The sequence below is a fragment of the Palaemon carinicauda genome, chromosome 40 (assembly GCF_036898095.1).
Source record: "Palaemon carinicauda isolate YSFRI2023 chromosome 40, ASM3689809v2, whole genome shotgun sequence".
Taxonomy (NCBI): Eukaryota; Metazoa; Arthropoda; class Malacostraca; order Decapoda; family Palaemonidae; genus Palaemon; species Palaemon carinicauda.
This window is the reverse complement of record NC_090764.1, coordinates 63,548,646-63,569,592: the sequence shown is the minus strand read 5'-3', so window position 1 is coordinate 63,569,592 and position 20,947 is coordinate 63,548,646. Positions and strand designations below refer to the sequence as shown.

Sequence of the window (20,947 nt, the reverse complement as noted above, 5' to 3'; positions counted from 1 at the left end):
TGATTGTCAAAATATCTTTTCAATCTTTTATCAATTAATATTCTAATTTTTTTATGTCTTATGTTGAATAGATGCAGTAAATCAAGCTCTCTTGAAATTGCATTGGCAAGATTAAGTTCATTTTCTTTACCTATCTGCTTGAAATCATCTGGTTTGTGCTTTGGCCTTCCAAAACACTCAATTTTATGACTGTATGAAGTGGCGAGTGTCTTTTTCATGTGCACAACACTTGAATATTACACAAGCGTCAATGAAACGAGCAAATAAGGCATTTAATCTGTAGCCAATGACACATCTTTATAGTAGAAACATTCAAGATAGTTCAGAAGAGAAAGTACAGGAGCAGTGGCTCTTTGCATTTTATAGTGTATATTCATTTCTTTAATAAGTTGAAAGTGTTTAGACAAATTAGCAAATTAAAGTCTTCTATAGAATAAGGAACCATGAGTTCCCATATGCGGAAAATGTGGGTTTCTACCTAAGGAAGTACCCTTTGATACATACTTGACTTGATTTAATTTATTTTATTTACTTTGACTTCCCTGGTCCTATACTGCAGGGAAACCCTGCTCTCTACAGGACCTCCACTGTCATTTTACGATGTTCGTTCAAAAGCATTGAACATTTCACATTCCACATATTACCACTCATATTTCTGGAATACTGATCTTTCAACAAACTATAGTTCTACAAGTTAATACATTTTATTGAGTAAAATTTCATATCGTGCAGAGTACTGTGTTATTATTACATTAAAAAAATACAATTTATTCAGTTATGTATCATGATATCAAACATTTAGATAAAATCATTTAAGATATTGAAAAATAGTGGTTACGCTTATGGCTGCAGATTGAAGTTAATTATAGAATATAAGTATTCACATATTCGTTTGAATTTTTATCCTTTATCACAAATAGAACAGACGTCTTTGTAGAGAATTTGTCAAATGATGCAATGAAACTAAAATATTTATCACCACCACAAAGGAAATGACAAAGCTTCTTGAACGACGTGAGAATGGTCTCATAAGAAAAAACCTAAAAATGATTAAAGGTTCTTATGCTAATCATTGGAAATCACAGTTTATCTTGAGAGATTTTGATCAAACTTTGCACTCTTTGAATATTGGATCTTGTGTCTAGAATTGGATTAGAGGAAAACTTACAAAAAATCAATAACAACAACAAATACAGCCTTTTCTTGTCCACTGCAGGACAAAGGCTTCAGATAGTCCGCGTATTCATGTCTGGGGTTTGGCCATTTTTCGTCACCACGCTGGCCAGTGAAGATTAGTGATGGTGGGAGATAGCAAACCAGCTTAGTATATGTGTCTCTGGCTAGTACAGCTTTGCTGATCATGGCAATACACAAACCCTTTCACCACGTTAATGTATCCCCACTCAGAAATTTCTCCATCAAACAATATCGTTCCAAGGAATATCAGTGAGACGGATATTGACATCAGGAGATGGAAACTCTTCTTAAAGGTTATAACTTTGGAGTAAACTTGAGGATTTCTTCTTTGCTTGTGGTTTGATGTCTTTGACAATAAGAAGAACAGTGAAAGAATCAAACTGCCATATTCCTATTTTTCTTCTTGACCTTTATAGCCTTTGAAGGTGTAGACCCAAATGGTATATATTTTTTATATATTTTTAATACAACTTATTTCTTAGCTCCCAAGTTGTCTGTTATTTTTCGTAAGTTAAGTGGAAGAAGACATATGAAGAATTACCGAATATCTTTTTCTTTCCCATGGTTATCCCTGCATTAAAGGGTTGGTTGCCTGATGCACCGTATCCAAAGCCTTCTATCAAAGGCATCCTCTTCCACCAAACCTCTTCTCTCCCTATTATCCTTCATCTTATCTTGCCATCTAATTGTCTGCCTCCGTCTTGATCTTGTCTCCCTCACAGGTTCCTCCCCCAAGCCCTCCTCACGCCCTCCCCACCATCCAACCTCAACACGTGCCCACACCATCTCAATCATGACACTCTTATCACCTCTGTAATTTTTACTAGGCCTGCCATTCTTCTTATTTCATCAATCTGAAGAATTGCTGAATATCACTCAGTTTCTATTGAATTTTTTAAACAATTTGTAGAATATCTGAATTGATATACATGAACTTATTGGCTGTTTCTGAGTTTGCAGTTTTGTTCTGCAAGGGCCGTGATGCTTGTGATGCCCCTCTTACAATTCCCAGTGCTATTTGAAAATCTTTTATATTCTGCTTACAAAGTTCTAATAATTAGTACTGCTTTTGATTGTGTTAATCATAAGGGCCTTGTTTTCCAGTTTAGACAGTTACGAATTTGTGGACCATATCTTAGTACAGTATAATGGAATTTTCAAGTAATAGGGTAAGACGGGTAGAGTACCATTGACACTATTAGATTGTATTATCTGGCATTCTTTAAGGTAGTCTTCTTGGCCTATTTCTTTTTACATTTCATGATGTTTTGGTTTTCATTTCTTATATTATTTATTTTTCTGTTCGACATCTTATATGTGCTTTTCTAATGGGCCTTTAGGGCATGCACCGTTCTGCTGACAACAACAATGATGATAATACTAATTAGATAAAGCCTCATAGATCCAAAACCACTTTTTACAGTCATAGAAAGGTTCCAGATTATTCAACAGAGAAGGTACAAGAGTAGTGGCTCATTAGTACGTTATAGTGTGTATTTATTTCTTTAATAAGTTAAAAGTCATTTATAGAATAAGGAACCATGGGCTCCCATTTGGGGAAAAAAAATTGTTCTATGGAGAAATTTTACGGTTTGAAGGACAAGAATTTGCGTCACATATTACAACTCATATTTATGGACTACTGATCTATGGTACTTGTTTGATACTTTAGAGCAGTATTATAAGACATACTTACTATTTCAAAACACTGAAAGTAAGAAAGCTGATGGGTGCTGTTTTGGTATGCGAGCTCAAAGTCTTGATTTTGCTTTGGTATGCGATCTCACCTGATAGTAGCAATCTCTCTTCACTTCACGACAAAGCAAGAATCATTAGATTCTCTAAAAAAATATATATACCTGGAATAATTATCTAAGAAATAATAATCAATCATTATTGTTAGTGTGCGCAACTGAACATTACTGCTTGCCAGTACATATGGAGCTTCATGTAGTTATTTATGCGCAAGCGAAGCGATCACACTGCGAAGCAAAAACCATTATATTTTCTATTATTCTTTTTTATTTACCTATTGAAAATATTGAGATCGCATACCAAAGCAAAAGAATAATTTCTGAGATCACGCCATAAATGAAATCTCATACCAAAATAGCACCAAATAATGTTAAAACCACAAAAGTAGAAGGAAACGACATAAACTACGTCATAATCAGTAGAGGATTTGATTTGGTACGTCATACTCAGTGACGTCATATCCTTGGGCCTTCTACTATCACGTTCATGGACATCTTTCAAAGTTAGTAGCTCATTTCTATAGTTAGGAATATTGGTTTGCTTGTTAGTTCCTCTTTGTTAATTAACCTTTTCATGAATGGAAAACACCTTATCCCTAGAAAGTTTGTTCATTAACCTCTTATTTTTCTTCACTTCCAGATATACATTGCAGTACAGATCTTTAGATTTAAAATGAGCGTGAAAGTAGGTGGGTCTCGTACGTCCTGTGTATTATAGAAAGCGACTTTAAGGACAACTGGTTCCTTGTAGTCTTGCTTTTTTTAACAAAAGGCTAGGGCTAGGTCAATTGCTAATAACTGTGGAAACTGTTACCTTGCAGTTCGACTATTTAGTCAAAGGCTAGCCCTACCGCCAATAACTGTGGTTGATGACTGCAAGGGCATGCGGTTGTAAAATCCCTCTGCCAAATTTTGAACACTGCCTGATGCTATTATAAATGTGGATGCAGCTAAGGCGTCCCCTGTAAGTGACATGCGTCAGGATCCCCCTACTGGCATGGTGAATGTACGAGGGGTATAGTAGGGTAAGGCAATTTTGGACGGAGTCAATTTTGAACAAGTAAGGCAAATATTGGACAGAGGCAATATCTCTAAAACTATTTATTATTTTCGAAAACTATAATGCTATTAGAAATTGCCCAACCTTCTACTTTATAAATATTAGTATGTCTGGTTTTTAAAAAGTATTAAGTACCCGTAAAAAAATTGTTGAATATGGGTGTCCAATAATTGCCTCACCTTCATTTTAGGGTTTCTCAGAAATAATACAGGAAATTATTTTTTCTAAAAACAAATTAGTGGATGATGCTAAAGGAAGGTTTAAAATAAAAAAATTAATGAAAATATTTGGAATATCTAGTGTCCAATTTTGCCTCTCCTTGAAAAAATGGTAAGGCAGTTTTGGACACTTAATTAAAAAAAAAAATCCAATTCGTAATGTTAAGCTATTAAGTAAGAGATTTTTTAAACTATCTATCTATCTATCTATCTATCTATCTATCTATATATATATATATATATATATATATATATATATATATATATATATATATATATATATATATATATATATATATATATACATATATATATATATATATATATATATATATATATATATATATATATATATATATTTTCTTAATCATTTTAACTAAAAACATAGATAATTGATAGTTCTTTGAAAATATTTTCTATCATTTATTTCAATAGCAAATCATATTGATTTATAAGAAAAGGAAAAAGGAAAAAGTTTTCTTTTCATAGATAATGATAAAACCTATTACTAATGAGAAAATAGGGACAAGTACAAAATTGGAAATAAATGTGAACAATTCAATATATACTATAGCCATATACGTGACAATTTAAATGCTTGAATATATGACGGGTCTATTTAATTCAACCGAATGCTCAAAAAACAGCTCCAGTTCTTTTGAACACGGCGCTAAACATTCTCTTTGAGGCATGGGTTCCATAAATAAAGGACCATTAATTCCATCTGTAATTTGAAAAAGGTATGTATCCGATTGGTGCTCTGGATACTCCTCTACTTCTAATGCCCGGCAGTTGATCTTACTGGAATTAGTATGGACCGGTAGAAACTGGCTATTCTTTGATGAATTTAGCCATTGAAGCCTCTGTGGATTTAGTCTGTCTATGGAAAGTGAAAATGAAAGAATTGTCCCTAGTCCCGGGCGTAGTGGGTTGCCAAGAAACTCCCGGTTTGTAAATGCTAAAGAAAAATTGAAAATTGGTAATTGAAATAATAGAACCATGAATCAGACTGGGAAGTTACCGCTAGTAGAGAATGAATTTATGAAATATAGTTTGAATATCTTGGCTCTAAGTGAAACACGTTGTAAGGGGATTGGTAAAGAACTCCTAAGACCAAGGCAATACATATATCTACTCAGGAGGAACAGAAGGAGTTAGAAGAGAAGGGGTAGGAATAATGATGATGACACCAAGAGCAGAAAAGGCATTAACCAAATGGAGAGCTGTAGATTGCAGATTGTTACTTACAAAAATTAAATCAAAGTAATGCAATATGAGTATTATAGTTTGCTATGTGCCAACAAATGATTCCCCTGAAGAAAGGAAAGATGAATACTGTGAAGAACTCCAGGGTATAATAGATGAGAACCTAGAGAGATATGGAAAATGTGATTAATGACTTCAATGCTAAAGTTGGAAGGAATAATCAGGGTATAGAAAATGTGATGGGTGTTGAGGTTCTTGGCGAAGTTGCAAATGAAAATGGGGCACATTTTATAAGTTATTGTTCAACAAACAATCTTGTTACTGGAGGTACTCTTTTCCAGCACAATGAGATCCACAAATATACATGGACTTCACCATGTGGCAATTACAAATATCAAATAGGTCACATAGCCATTGATAAAGAAAGAAGGAGGACTCTGAGAAATGTAACAAGCTATAGAGGTGCAGATATTGGTAGTGATCACCAGCTCCCCACTGCCACACAAATATTAAAACTGAAAGCAACCAACAGAAATGTAGATAGAATACCTAAGTTTGATACAACTAAGCTTCTAGAGGATGAGCACAGAAATCTTTGTAACTGAATGTAGGAATCGATTTACAGTCTTAAGAGACTTTAAGAGACAAAGTTTTGGGACATGCAGTTACAAGGAGAAAACCATGGATATCAAATGATAATTGGGATACTATAAAAAGAAGACAAAAACAGAAATTGATTTCTGAAAGTTTTCGAGGAAGTAATGAAAATTACAAGGCAAAGCATGCCAAGTATTTCTGTATTGATAGTGAGGTCAAAAGAAATATCAGGAATGATTGGAGAGAATATTTAGACAGTAAAGCAGATGAGGCTGATAAAGCTAAGAATTCAGGGAGTGGCTTTGTTTTAGGAATTACTAATAGAATTATTAATGAAATCTCTACGGGGAAAAAAGAAGAAGAAGCATATACCCATCAAAAAGAAAGATGGATCTGTTATAACAAAAGAAGACGAAGAAAGGTAATGTTGGATTGAACACTTTAGTGAGGTCAGGAATAGGAAATATGAAGGGAATAATTTGGTTGATATACCTGAAACTGATGAAGACCTTGATGTGTCCATGAATGAATTAGGTGTGTTTGAAGTCGAAGCTATTCTTAAAAAACTCAAAAGATGGAAAGCCCCTGGATACGAAGGAATAACTGCTAAGATGATTTTGCCTGAAAATTAAGTGACTCCCAGATTACCTACAAGATTATTTTGTAGAATGTGGCGAGAAGAGGCAAAGCCTTATGTATGGGAGCTAGGAGTGCTGGTAAAAATGACAAAAAAAGATCTGACTGATTGCAATCATTACAGAGGCATCACTTAGGCCAGCTGTCATGAAAATATATAGAATGCTCATTCTAAAGAGACTAGAGAAAGATTGATGAAAAGCTGAGAGATGAACAAGCAGGATTTAGAAAAGGTAGAAGTTGTACTGACCAAATTTTCATTTAAGACATGTGGTACAGCAATATGTAGAATATAGAAATCCACTTTTGATGGTATATGTGGGCTATGAAAAAGCTTTCGATTATATGATCTGGCAAATTTTGTGGTGAGTCCTGCGTCATTATGGAGTTCCTCTCAAATATGTAAATTTAATTGTCTGTTCATGAGCATAGCAAATGCAAAGTTAATGTTAGTGGCGTCTTATCAAACGAATTTCCAGTGAACATTGGAGTACTCTAAGGGAATGTGTTGTCACCTAGGTTGTTTATCCTCATAGATTTTGTAATGCATTGATCGGTTGGAGATGGTGGAGATGGATTGGACTGAATTGGTAACAGAAAATTAGCAGACCTAGAGTATGCTGATGACGCTGTCCTTATTAGCAGAACACCAGAATGCATGAAAAATCACTTGAGGTTTGGCTTGAGATAAATAGAAGAAAGACTGATGATGAGAACGGAATATGCAATGGAAGATGAAATATTTTTGGAAGGATAACGGATTAATAAGGTAGAATTATTTAAATATTTAGGAACTATGATATTTATTATAGGAACTTTAGAATTGGGGTTAAATGAAAGATTGAAAAAAACAAATCAGACGATGGCTAGGTTAAGTCAAATTTGGAAATCTCGTCGCCTAAAATTACATATAATAATCAGGCAATATATCATTTTAGTGAGATCGGTGTTACTGTATGGGCGTGAATCTTGGTGTATTAATGAAACTCATTTTGTAGATTTGAGAACAAAGCCCTCAGAAGAATATTGGGTGTTAAATGATAGGGTAGGATTAGAAATGAAACTTGAGAGATTACTTGAGCGCCATATGTGGGTGAGATCATGGTGAGGGGTAGATGGATATGGTTTGGGGATGCTCTTTGTTCTCCCTGAGAGAGATTAGTTCACTAAACTTTCAACTGGCCTCCACAAGGCACCAAGAGAGTTGGAAGACCCAGGCCTGCATGGGTGAGGACTATAAAGTATGAAGTAGGAGATTGTGATTGGAGAAGTATTGAATTAAAAGCTGAAGATAGAGACGACTAGCAAAATCTAATTGAGGTCCTGTGCGTCAATAGGCGTGGGAGGAGATGGTGATGATGATATGTAGCTTCAAGCATCTAGCTCAAGGCGAGTCACTTAGCCTCCTTCTTCCTCTAAAAACCCTCTTGTTGCTCTTCCAATGCAAAATAATGGACGCTCCTTAATATATTCCAAAATGATTTGAATTTCTTTTTTATTTCTTTTATTTTAGGTCTAAATAAATCATTATCATTCACTATCGGGACTATTTATTACCCTGGTCAATTTAGATTTTTTTGTATTTATGTTAGTGTTTGCAGAAACATTTTCTCTTAAAGAATCGAGATATTTGGTTGCTTTGTATTTCCATTATTTGTCATGTTTCTATCTCTCTTTCTTTGTGTTTTTCATTTTATTTTTCTTCATTTCATCTTTTTTTCTTAAATCTTCGATTGTATCCCTTTCTTTTGTAGGTAAAAGTATCTCTTTCGTGGCTTGTTCATAGTATGAGGTAACAATGATAAAAATAAACCGGATAGGTACAACTTAGGACGAATATTGTTTATGGGATCAGCTTTGCCCCTCCTTGATGTATCTATCATGCTGTTCACTTTAATGTTGCTCCATTTAACACCATATCAAAAAGGCAACATGACAGTTATCAACATGGAAATTAGCAGGAACAGTGAAAATATATTCTATTTCAATTCCTGAAATTTTCATTTGGATACGTGAATTATTATAGGAACAATGTATATAGTAGAGTTTTTTTTAGATATTTCTAGCACTTGGGGTGACACCCCTCTCGAGGATGTTACCATGTTTTGGTCAATCTTTTTGCAGGTTTCACCCTCTGAGTGTCAACAGCTTTAAGAGTGTCCCCAGTATTAAATAACTTTTTGAAATCATATCATAACCATCGAGCTAGAAAGTAACATTTTTTTTTAAATGTAACTCTCAGGGTGTCACTCACTTTTAGGGTGTCACCTTGGGCAGACACCCCCTTTATTGCACCCCTTATGTCTTATTTTGAATTTTGATGATTACATATATGCAGATTTATACATAAAAGTATATTTGTGTGCTCGAATACAGTTTCATTTACATATTCGTATAGTAAAGCAAAATTGGAGTTTTCAAAGCCATGGTAAGGCAAAATTGGACAGGCAAACTTCTCACTTTTTTCTTGGTGAGGCAAAATTGGACAATCTTGGATTACGGACACAAAAGTTTATGTAAGTCTATAATTTTTTTTCTAGCATATTTATATTGATTGATAGGCACCACAAATTGCCATAGTTTGCCCAACTGGCATTGGCGATTAAAGGAGATACAGACGTGTCCAAAATTGCCTCACTGTCCAAAATTGCCTCTCCTCTAAGATATTTTTTTGATTGCTGAAATAAGAAAATTTCTAATTCTTTGATGATTATGAAACAAGCTGTTTTTATAGATGAGACCTCCCTCTCTTGAAAACTTGTTTGGTATTTGGTCATAAATTATTAATATAGATTTTGTACAAAGGTTACTAAAAAGGAGTCCAAGATTGCCTTGCCCTATTATACCACAGGATTCAGGACTGCGGCCAAAGAAGTTAGTAAGAGAATGGTAAATCAGGTTCACTAATGGGAAGATTGAGAGAAGATAGATTTCTTGTGTCTGCAGAAGATTAGATGGATAGGAAATGGAATTAGAGAGATAGGGAATGGGTATAAACTGTGTTACAGTGGGTCAAGAGAGGGTAGAAATGGGGTTGTGATCATAATAGGTAAGAGCTGGAAAGAAAATGTGGTAGAAGCAAAGAAAATGAATGATAGGCTTTTAAAGATCCCAATGATAATAGGGGATCAGATTATAAATATAATTTCAACAGATGTTCCTCAGATGGGTTGTCAAGAACAAGAAAAGGAATTATTTTGACAAGAATTTTCAGGCTGCTATTAGCTCAGTGAAAGAGGAAGAGGAGCTAATCATAGGAGCAGGTATGAATGGCAGATTGGGGAAGAAAAGGGATGGATATGAGGAGGTACATGGAGGCCATGGGTTTGGAATTAGAAATGGGGATGAGGAATGTGTCCTTTGACTGGCCAGACAGTACTACATTGGGTCCCTCTCTCTGGTTACGGTTCATTTCATCTTGCCGACACATACACAGAATAGTCTGGTCTAATCTTTACACATTTTTCTCTTTCCTCATACACCTGACAACACTGAGATTACCATACAATTCTTCCTAGCTCAAGGGGTTAACTACTGCAATATGATTGTTCAGTGGCTACTTTCTTCTTGGTAAGAGTAGAGGAGAGACTTAACCGATGGTAAGCGGCTCTTCCAGGAGAAGGACACTCCAAAATCAAACCATTGTTCTTTGGTCTTGGATAGTCATAGCTTCTGTACCATGGTCGTCCACTGTCTAGGGGTAGAGTTCTCTTGCTTGCGGGTACACTTTTTTTTTTTTAAGTTTTTATAGTTTATCTATGACAGATATTTTATTGTTGCTACTGTTTTTAAAATATTTTATCTTAATTGTTAAATACTTTTCTTGTAGTTTTCTTATTTCCTTACCTCATTGGGCTATTTTCCCTGTTGGAGCCCCCGGGATTATATCGTTCTGCTTTACCATCGGGTTGTAGTCTAGTAAGTAATAATAATAATAATAATAATAATAATAATAATAATAATAATATGGATTAGAGATGGCTCAGAGTTTTGAATTGGCCTGTATGAACACCTGGTTTCAGTAGTTGGATAAGCGTCTGATAACCTATGAAAGTGGAGTGGAGAGCCAAATAGATTACTTATTGGTTAGAGAAACAGACGGAAAAAGTGTCACCCCCGACCTCTTCCCGAAGCTCCTCCTCGTTCCGACTTCCGAGATTAGGACGAGTAGGAGCGTAGACCAATTAACTCCTTGGCAACCTTGAGTTACTGAGGACGTTGTTGCTTCCTCTAGGGAGGCAACTTTGCTCACGTCCTTGGACGTGTTATTTTCACTTTCAGATGTGTTTGTTATGTTTCGTAATTTCTTAAGTTTCATGTCTGGTAGGTTGTGGGAAATGGAGCAGTTAATGCACAACTGTATCAAAAGAATGACTAAGATAAAATGATATTAAAATATATTACTTTTGAAATAAAAAGTGCTTTTTGGGGAAGCATCATAAACTGGTAGTGATGGATTTTGAAATTGAAGGTAGAAAACCCAAGAAGAGAAATAGGGGATCTAGAATTAATGTTTGGGACTTAAAGGAGAAAAGTTTGAGTAATTTAGAAGGATTTTGAAAGAGAGATGACTGGAAGGGTTGAACTTAGAGACCGGACAGGATAACAGGGTGGAAAATATTTGGTTAGGTATGAAAGAAATATGTGTAGGGGAAATGGAGGAATTAGTGGGAAGAACCAGCGGATATGGTGTGTTGAAAGGAGAAAAGTGATGGTGGAACAGAGAAGTGCAAGCATCAGCTAAAAGTAAATCAAAGGCATTTAAAGACTGGAAAAAAAGACAGGCACAGCGATAGGGATAATGATATTAAGAGGAGATAGAGATAATATTATGAGCAATTATTGAATACTGAAAATGAGAAAGAGGAGCTGGGAGAAGCACAAAAGGTGGAGGGACCAGTGATGGAGATGCAGAGTACAGAAGCGAGTAGAATGAAGAATGGTAAAACACCAGGCCTATGAGAGTTTCAAACTGAAATGGTGATGATACTAGATACAGAGGGGAAAGAATGGATGCTGGATTTATTGAGAGGAATATGAGATGAGGAAATAAGACCTAAAGACTGGGAGGAGAGTCCAATGGTATCTATAATCAAGCAGATAGGAAATATCATGGGATGCAATACCTACAGGGGAATTAAATTAATAGAGCAAGGTTTGAATGTAGAGAGAGTACTAGATAAAAGATTGAGAGAGATTGTAAAGTTTGGGAAACAGCAGTATGTATTCATGAGATTGAGAGGGATTGTGTATGCCATCTTTATTGTAAGGCAGTTACAGGCAAAGAGACTAGAGGGAAACAGAAGGTCTTCTGTGCTTTTGTAGATTTAGAGAAGGCGTATGACAGAATACAAAGAGAAGTGATGTTTTGGTGCTTGAGGAAGAGGAAAATCCTGGGGTAGTTGTTTAGAATGGTAGATATGATTTGCAAAAGAACAAGGATAAAAGTAATGTGTTGGCAAAACAGAAATCTTTGAAGTTAGCATTGGATTACATTAGGGGTTAGCTTTAAGCCCGATTTTATTTGTGTTGTTTTTAGATGTGTTAAGTGAAGGGTTGTGGGAGTTGCTATATGCAGATGATTTGGTGATAACTGCTGAAAATGAGGAAGAAATACAGAGAGGGGTTGTAGAGTGGCAAGGAACTTTGGAAAGGGGTTGTTTGAGGGTAAATGTTGATAAGACTGAAGCTATGGTTAGTAGTAAGGAAGGTAGGGACAGGATAACCATACATGAAAGTAGAGGAGCAGTTATAAAACAGATAGAACAATTTAGATACTAAAGATCAACTATAAATAAGGAGGGAGGATGGGGGCAGAAGTTGAGAATAGGATAAAAACAGCCTTGGGGAAAAGGGAGGGAGGTAGCAGGAGTGGTATGTGATAGGAAAATACCAATCAAGGTAAAAGTCAAGATCTATAGCACAGTATTAGGACCAGTGTTAATGTATGGATCAGAAACTTGGGCTATAAGACGAAAAGAGGAAGCAGAGCTTCAGATAACAGAGATGAGAATGCTAAGGTGGATTATGAGAATAAATATAATTGTTTGAAAGATTTGAAAATAATGAAATAAGAAGAATGGTGGTTGTAATGAAGATTACTGAGATGATAAGAGTGTCACGACTGAGATGGTGTGTGCACGTGTTGCAGATAGATGGTGGGGACAGAGTGGGGAGGCCTTGGGAGGAACCTGTTGGAGAAGATCAAGAGGGAGATAAGATAAGGTGAAGGATGATATGAAGAGAAAAGGTTTTGTGAAAGAGGATGCCTTTGGTTGAAGGTATTGGAGTGGGTGCATCAGGCAACCGAATCTGTGTGTGTGTGTGTAAATTTTTATGTAATCAGAGACCTATATAATATGTAAAATATGCTCAACATGTCTTAGGGACAGCCTCTGTTGTTAATTTCCTGTAGCTCCTTTAGAATAGTAAATTGATTTAAGCAAGTTACACAAGCGTATGCAAATACAGTGGAAATTAATTCTTTGAAATTGTTCATCTTTCAGAGTCAAAATACTTCCCCGGGCATCAGCACACTAAGAGCAGTCTGCTACATTGTTGGCGTCTTTGGAGTCGTGCCGATCATTGCTCTCCCGGGAGCTATCGCCTACTGTGGTAAGTATTGCATTTTCTTTGGTCAAAGCGTAGCATGAAGGCCAAAGCAAATCAGAATAGGTTTGTCCCGCACTGCGAATGGTAAATGGTGGAAGGTTCAAAAGCGTTAATAAATTGGAATGACTTCGAAGTAGTAGATCTACTGTATAGATGAAGAGGGCAAAATATGTAGGGGAACTAGAAAATTGATGGTGACCTACCTCTCTCTCTTCAATGGTGGTTTATATATTTATGAAGCCAATAAACTAACTACCCAATGATTTTTAAACCTATAAGATCAATGTAGGCTACTGATTATATTGACACGTCAAGAGTGAGTCTCTCTCTCTCTGTAAACTATTCCATGTCTTCCAGGGTTGAGCTGGTTTCTTGAGAAAGGATTCTAGGCATTCTTTACGGCTTGTCTCCTTAGAAAATTAGAGGGATTTTGATTGTATTTTTCCATTACATTCTTTCTCAACTAGCAGGTTTTCTCTTGGTTACTTTTGATACCATCCCTTATAGGGTAGGGTAGGTAGTAGTAATTTTTTAATTCTCTCTGATATCATTCACAAAGAAACAGATGTCTTGAAATGAGCATGTTCTGTCTAAAGTTTTCAGGTAGCATCTAATTATTTTTTTAGTTATGTATGTTTTGTATTTTATTAATTTTTATAAACGTCTTCCTACCCATGGAACCTTGACGCGCCCCTGGCACTTGAGGACTTTGGATTATGGATTTGATCGATCAAATTGATGGTTTTAGTGTTGATTCTAGTAAACCGTCTTTGTCTAGACAGCAAGAAATTACAGTTGTTGGTGGTGTAAAGTGTAACGTAAGTTTATGGTTGTGTGGTAATGTTTGAATTGAAACTAACTACAGGCTGTTACATGTGATAAAGAAAATAATGAAATTTATTGAGAAAGGAATTAAAAAGAGCATAAGAAGCTGTCAAAAGATAAGGAATTTTAGAACTGAAAGGTAAAGCCAGACTTTTTTTTCACAAAACTTTAGAATGACACTGGTGACTTTGCCACAAGATTCCATAAAGAAGCAGAGTCTAGTACAAAATGAGAGTCCCACTTTAACCCTTTCACTGCCAGTAGTGAATTCAACAAAACTTCTGATGTAGCAAAATTGGAAAGATCTCATAAAGACCTTTCCAATGAACAGATGTTTTTCTTTTTTAAATTTTTACTAAATTGCCAATGGCAGTGAAAGGGTTAACCAACCTGGTTAAAAGTTTTTAGAATCTTGAAAGACTGATAGGAATTATCCCGGAGTTCAACATTAAACGATATGATAAAACTTGCCTGTTAAATATAATGCAATTGTCAGGTAAAATACCATTCGCCTATAACAAGACAAAAGTTATTGGCTATAGTCGAGAGCAGAATTATTAACTGACTATCTCAGCAAGTTGGTGTTTAACAAATTTAAAGAAATTATGTACAGCACACATGCAAATACTAATATCATCCCATGATATAACAAAATTGTTAGAATTTAGAAATATGAACATTTATTCAGCATACATGGGATATCAGGAGAGAGAGAGAGAGAGAGAGAGAGAGAGAGAGAGAGAGAGAGAGAGAGAGAGAGAGAGAGAGAGTGAATAACTGTGATGTGGGCATATGTTCCCAAAGAATATTCAGACTTCCACCTTCCCCTTTACATTAACAAATAATTATTTAATAACTAATTTTCATAAATTTTATATATAATTTTCTTCGTTCATTAATGTGTGATATAATGCAAACTCTTTGATAGATTTACATCTGTTTAGGTAGAATATTTATGTATATGCAGTTGATTATTTCCTTTGCAATCGTCTTCCTATCCTGTGCTAACACTTTCAAATTTCAGGTTGGATTGGTTTTATCCTCGCAACAGTATTGGTAGCAGCCGAAGTCTACACAGCTGTGCTTTTAGGAAAATCCTGGTTAATGATGGAAGTATTTTGGCCTCGGGAGGCAATGATGAATCGAAGGTATGTGTACAACTGATGCCAAATGATGCCAAAAAAAAATGGTATAATTTTTTCTTGTCTCCTTACTCTGTGCCTTATTTTCTGTGCTTTATTTCAGCAAAGCCTAAAAGAGGCTCTTCTGATGACATTGCATCGAAAAAGAGGGAAGCCATTTTGGGATTATGGTGGTCTGTGATTGATTGATTGATTGAGAGTTTTCTGAGAACCTGACATCGGTCATTGACGCCGATATAGTTTATTATAAAAAAAGAATTAAAAATTATTCAATTGAAGTCATAAAAGCAAAGATGTCATTACAAAAATTAAATATTTTTCAGAAGATCCGCTTGTGAACGCTAGACTGGAGTTCAAGTCTCGCTCAAACTCGTTAGTTTCCTTGGTCCCTGGAACCTCACCATCCTTGTGAGCTATGGATGGGTCCTCAGCAGCTATTGCCTGGCCCTCATTGGTCCTAGCTTCGGTGGAGAGGGGTTTTGAGCGCTGATCATATGTATATATGGTCAGTCTCTAGGGCATTGTCCTGCTTAATAGGGCAATGTCACTGTCCCTTGCCTCAGCCATTCATGAGTGGCCTTTAAACCTTTAAATAGAACTGAAAATGGACATAGTAGCGCAAAATGAACCACAAGAATAGAGGAAAGGGGTTTTTTATGTATTACTTTTTGTCCACTAGTACTGTATTGTGTAGGTACATTGCCGGGTATGGTACAGCTATTTGTAATTTATGAATGGTAAGTGACCTTTCTCTCTCTCTCTCTGTCTCTCTCTCTCTCTCTCTCTCTCTCTCTCTCTCTCTCTCTCTCTCTCTCTCTCTCTCTCTCTCTCTCTCTCTCTCTCTCTCTCTTTCTAATATCATACCTTACATTTTTAAAGAACAACTAGCCACCCTATGTTAAAGTATGAGGAGCACAGTCAAGTAGATGAAAGTTTTAGAAACATCAGATGATTCAGTTAGTCTTTTAACAGTCTTGTTTATATTGTATAGTCACTACATATACTGGAGAAATGATCAATAGTGGCTCCCACGTTAATTTTGTAATTGTTGAGAAAAGGATAGAACACTTAATGTAATCATTGGTGCTCGACATTATAGGCCAGGGACAGCACGTGACTCACCTTACATGGACATTTGTTTCCTGGTCTACGTATTTATTTAGAACTTCATCTGCTATTCATACTCCAGAGTTATACGATATATAAGTTATTAAAGTTATATTTTCAACTATTCTCAGCATAAATCTATAATGCACAGAGTTTACCGCATCGGATATCATTTTTTGCATCCATATTCAACCCCTGAGTATAGATTTATCATCATCTGTTGACGGAAAGGGCCTCCGTTAGATTTCGCCAGTCGTTGCATTCTTGAGCTTTTAAATCAATACTTCGCCATTCATCATCTCCTACTTCGCCCTTCATAGTCCTCAGCCATGCAGGCCTTGTTTTTCCATCTCCTGTAGTGCCTTGTGGTGTATTATTTAAGTAGAGTACAGAAACTCGAAATGGAATAATTATCACTCGTGAGGTTAATGGTTCCGGATGAGAGTAAAGTAAATTCATGTCTATACGTTCAAGAATTTAAATCTATAATTTATAGGGACCTTGTGTGGATGTTTAGGTGATGTTATTACGGGCGAGCAATGCAAGAGCCCGTGTTTTACATAAGATAGAACACTCTAAAAAGAAACAAACGTGGTGATGTTTAAGTTGAAAATGTCTGCTCTATTAGTATTATTAGTATTAGCCAGGCTACAACCGTAGCTGGCAAAGCATGATACTATAACCTCAAGGGCTCCAACATGGAAAAATAGCCCAGTAAGGAAAGGAAATAAGTGATATGTATACAGATTGCTCCAGAACAGATGTACTGTCTGTGTGGGGTTTTATAAGATATATAGACTAAATAGAAGATACAGAGATACAAAAAACTTCAGAACTTCCAAATGAAATTTAAGAGTACTTTTTCAATTTCAATTGAATTATTTGAATAAGCATATTGACATGATTAATTTTAAAGGTTTAAAGGCCGCCCATGAATGGTAGAAACAAGGGACAGTGAGATTTCCCTATCAAGCAGGACAGTGCCCTAGAGACTGACCATCTTACATATGATCAGTGCCCAATCCCCCTCTAAACCCAAGCTACGACCAAGGAGGGCCAATGACTGCTGATGACTCAGCAGATAGCCTCATAAGCTCCCCCAAGCCCCCTTACTTAGCTCACAAGAAAGACGAGGTTGCAGCGACCAAAGGAACTAACGATTATGAGTGGGACTCGAACCCCAGTCTGGGAATCACCAGGCAAGGACGCTGCCACCATGCCACCACAGCTCTGTGACTTGTACGCTAAATGGTGTTTTGTCTGTGTTTTATATTTTAACAGAATAAGGACTGTATACTGTGAAAAATGTATTTTCCTATTATCTCTCAACATTTACTTCACTTTTTTGGAGAGTCCATTGTCACCAGGATCATTTATTCTCAGATATTGTACCGTTTCCAATCAGCACTAGAGGGTAGTTTCACTATTTAACATTATTTATTGTTCACTTTTAACTTCATGCTGGACTTTTAACTTTTACCAGTTCAGAAAATTTGCAATGCTATTGTCAAACAACTATGCATCCCTTGCAAACATGAAGTGTTGCATCTTTTATTTACTGCCATTTTTTTCACAAAACTACTTGCTTGCACATGTTTACACAACAGCACACTATATTGTAATTATTTCTGCATATATAATTACACAAGCTATGCTTGTTTATTAGAATTATTAAGAAATCTATCATCTGCAACATACATTCACAACACATTTAAAGGTTCAAAGGCCGCTCATGAATGGCCGAGGCAAGGGACAGTAGCATTGCCGTATCAAGCAAGACAATGCCCTAGAGACTGACCATAAGTACGTATGACCAGCACCCAAGCCCCTGCTCCACCCAAGCTAGGACCAAGGAGGGCCAGGCAATGGCTGCTGATGACTCGGCAGTTAGACCTATAGGCTCCCCAACCCCCCATCCTTAGCTCTCAAGGATGGTGAGATTGCAGCGACCAAAGAAACTAACGAATTTGAGCGCGAGCCGAACCCCAGTCTGGCGTACACCAGTCAGAGACGTTACCCCATCAGCCACCACAATTTTGCTATCATCTCAATATCTTACCGCACCACTCGTGTATCCAAATGATGGCTCTGTCATTTGCGTCCTGTAGATGAACATGAGAACATGGAGGTCCCAGTGGGCAGCTGCAGAGATTGTGGTCCATAGTTTGGGGCATTTCACCATAGAGGCAATCAGCATTGGTGCCATATTCCCACTGCTGAAGTCTATCTCCTGTTTTTTTTATCAATTTGTCAATAACCTTTCCACTTGGTCCATTTATGGCATAATTTGTCCTAAACTCTGTTAGAAAACTATTGTAGAAGTATTGTAGCTGTTATGTGCCCATGGTTCTTATATTGCTGTCTGCCACCTTTCACTTTTTAGGAATGGAATGGTATTGCTGTCAATCATTCCTACAGTACCTTTGCTTCATTTCCATGGTGCATTAATATACCTAGCCTGCTATTGTTCCATTTAAGACCAAACATAACTTTCTTGGCTATACTGACACTGCATTGCCTGTCTATAGAAGTTGTTTTGGTATAAGTGTAAGAAAAATGTGAAAGTTAGGATAAGACTAGAGAACAATGTTTTGATTTTGGAATGTCCTTCTCCTAGAAGAGTTTCTTATCATAGCTAATGAGTCTTTTCTACCTTTACCTAGAGGAAAGTGATCACTTAACAATGACAGTGCAGTAGCAAACCTCTTGAGAGAAGAATAATTGTTTAGTAATTTCATTGTAGTCAAGTGTTGATTAGCATACTTACGTTGGCGTCCTTATCTTTGATATTCCACAGAGGGATTGTTTGCCTCTGCATCTGCAATTATAGTAATTTTGGTTAGGTCATAATCTCACATTAGACCAAATCAGCTTTTCAGTCAATGTTCTGGTTTGTTTATTTAGTTTTTCCCACTAAAATCCAACTCTGTTGGATCTATAGTTTATTTTCTTTGTGAAATTTTTTTTTTCTTCAGTTGTCTTTGTTTGCAGTTGATTATACTTTTGATTGTAACGCTGAAGGTCTTTCATTTCAGCTCTCTTCCAATATTTTGCTTTTCTTTTAAATCCCTTAAAACCAAAAGGGCATCTGACCTAGATTGTATTCCAGCTAGGACTTTGGAAACTTTCAAGTGAAGGTTTAATTGGGGTTTAACTTCTTATATGGGATTAAATTTCTCATTCTTGGGCTTACCTTTCCTCTTAGGAAAATAGCCTTGTTAAGTCCACCCAGGAGGTAAATGTTTGATACTTGAAATTTCAACTTTCTAATTTTTCTAATAGATTTACTAATAGATTTTGTAGATTTGAGAACAAAGTCCACAGAAGAATATTTGAAGTTAAATGGTTTACATATTAATAAGTGTTGTGTAGCAGATTAATAATGCTATGTCTTATATTTATGGCATTTGGTCTCTAATGTTGTTTTCTTATTTGGAGTACTTAATTCTTTGTTTACTTCTTAACAAGACTTGATAAGAAATTAGTTTGTATGCTTACTAATTGCAACCATGCTACTTTTCTAGACCCACTTTCGCATTTCTGTCAGATAACCAAACTGCCACTTTTCTGCATGTACTGTTTAGCATGTGGGAGAGAGTTCCTATTTTTCAATGGGTGCTGTGTTGCCTGTGAGACAAATGCTTACTCTCTAGAAATCTGTGATTCCATTACTTAAATTGTTCCAGAGAAAGGTTTACTGGTTTATGTTCACCATTCATTTACTGTTTCCTTTGAACCTAGAATAAGAGTAGCTGAGACAAGAGAGTGACTAGATGTCATTAGTTACCGAGCTGGATTGACCTTTCTATTAAGAATACTAATCAATCCCCTTTTCAGCGTACATTTTTATTAGATACATGCGTAACATATTTGTAAGTTGTTATTATTATTATTATTATTATTATTATTATTATTATTATTATTATTATTATTATTATTATTATTATTATTATTAGCTAAGCTACAACCCTAGTTGGAAAAGCAAGATGCTTTAAGTCCAAGGGCTTCAACAGATAGAAATATCCCAGTGAGAAAATTAAATAAGGAAATAAATAAACGATATGAAAAATAATTCACAATTAATAAAATATTTTAAAAACAGTAACATCAAAACAGATATTTCATTATAAACTATAAAAAGAGACTTGTGTCAGACTGTCCAACATAAAAGCATTTGCTGCAAGTTTGAACTTTTCAAGTTCTACCGATTCAACTAGCCAATTAGGAAGATCATTCCACAAGTTACAATGCATTTAATATAATCCAACATGGACTCATATTTTAATTATATCTGCAAATGTAAATGTTTTGCAGCATTAACTTCAACGATTTTTCTCTTTTCTCAGGAATCCATATCCAGCTTTAGCAGAAAAAGCCGGTGGAGTCGTTCTTCGAAGGATCGTGTCAGTTATGCAAGATTTAGCTTTATTTGGGGCAGCAGTTCCTTTCACATTAATTGGTAAGCTTTTCCTGTAGCCTTGCAAGGATTATCATGGTCTCTAACTCTAAGCCTACAGATGCATTTATTTTTGAAATACGTTTAAGATCTAAGAAAATGTTTGGGACAGAGTACCATTGGAAGCCTGACAAGTA

At 35.9% G+C, this 20,947-nt stretch overlaps 1 protein-coding gene across 2 annotated transcripts in view; it reads left to right on the top strand.

The window, feature by feature from the left end:
• Window positions 1-20,947, top strand: part of LOC137631818 (uncharacterized) — a 219,737-nt gene that overhangs the window by 138,558 nt on the left and 60,232 nt on the right. For both annotated transcript variants that reach the window (XM_068363819.1, XM_068363820.1), the window contains exons 3-5: window positions 13,175-13,283; window positions 15,130-15,253; window positions 20,701-20,813. In XM_068363819.1, coding sequence (XP_068219920.1) covers window positions 13,175-13,283; window positions 15,130-15,253; window positions 20,701-20,813 — 346 coding nt within the window. The remainder of the gene's footprint in view (window positions 1-13,174; window positions 13,284-15,129; window positions 15,254-20,700; window positions 20,814-20,947) is intronic.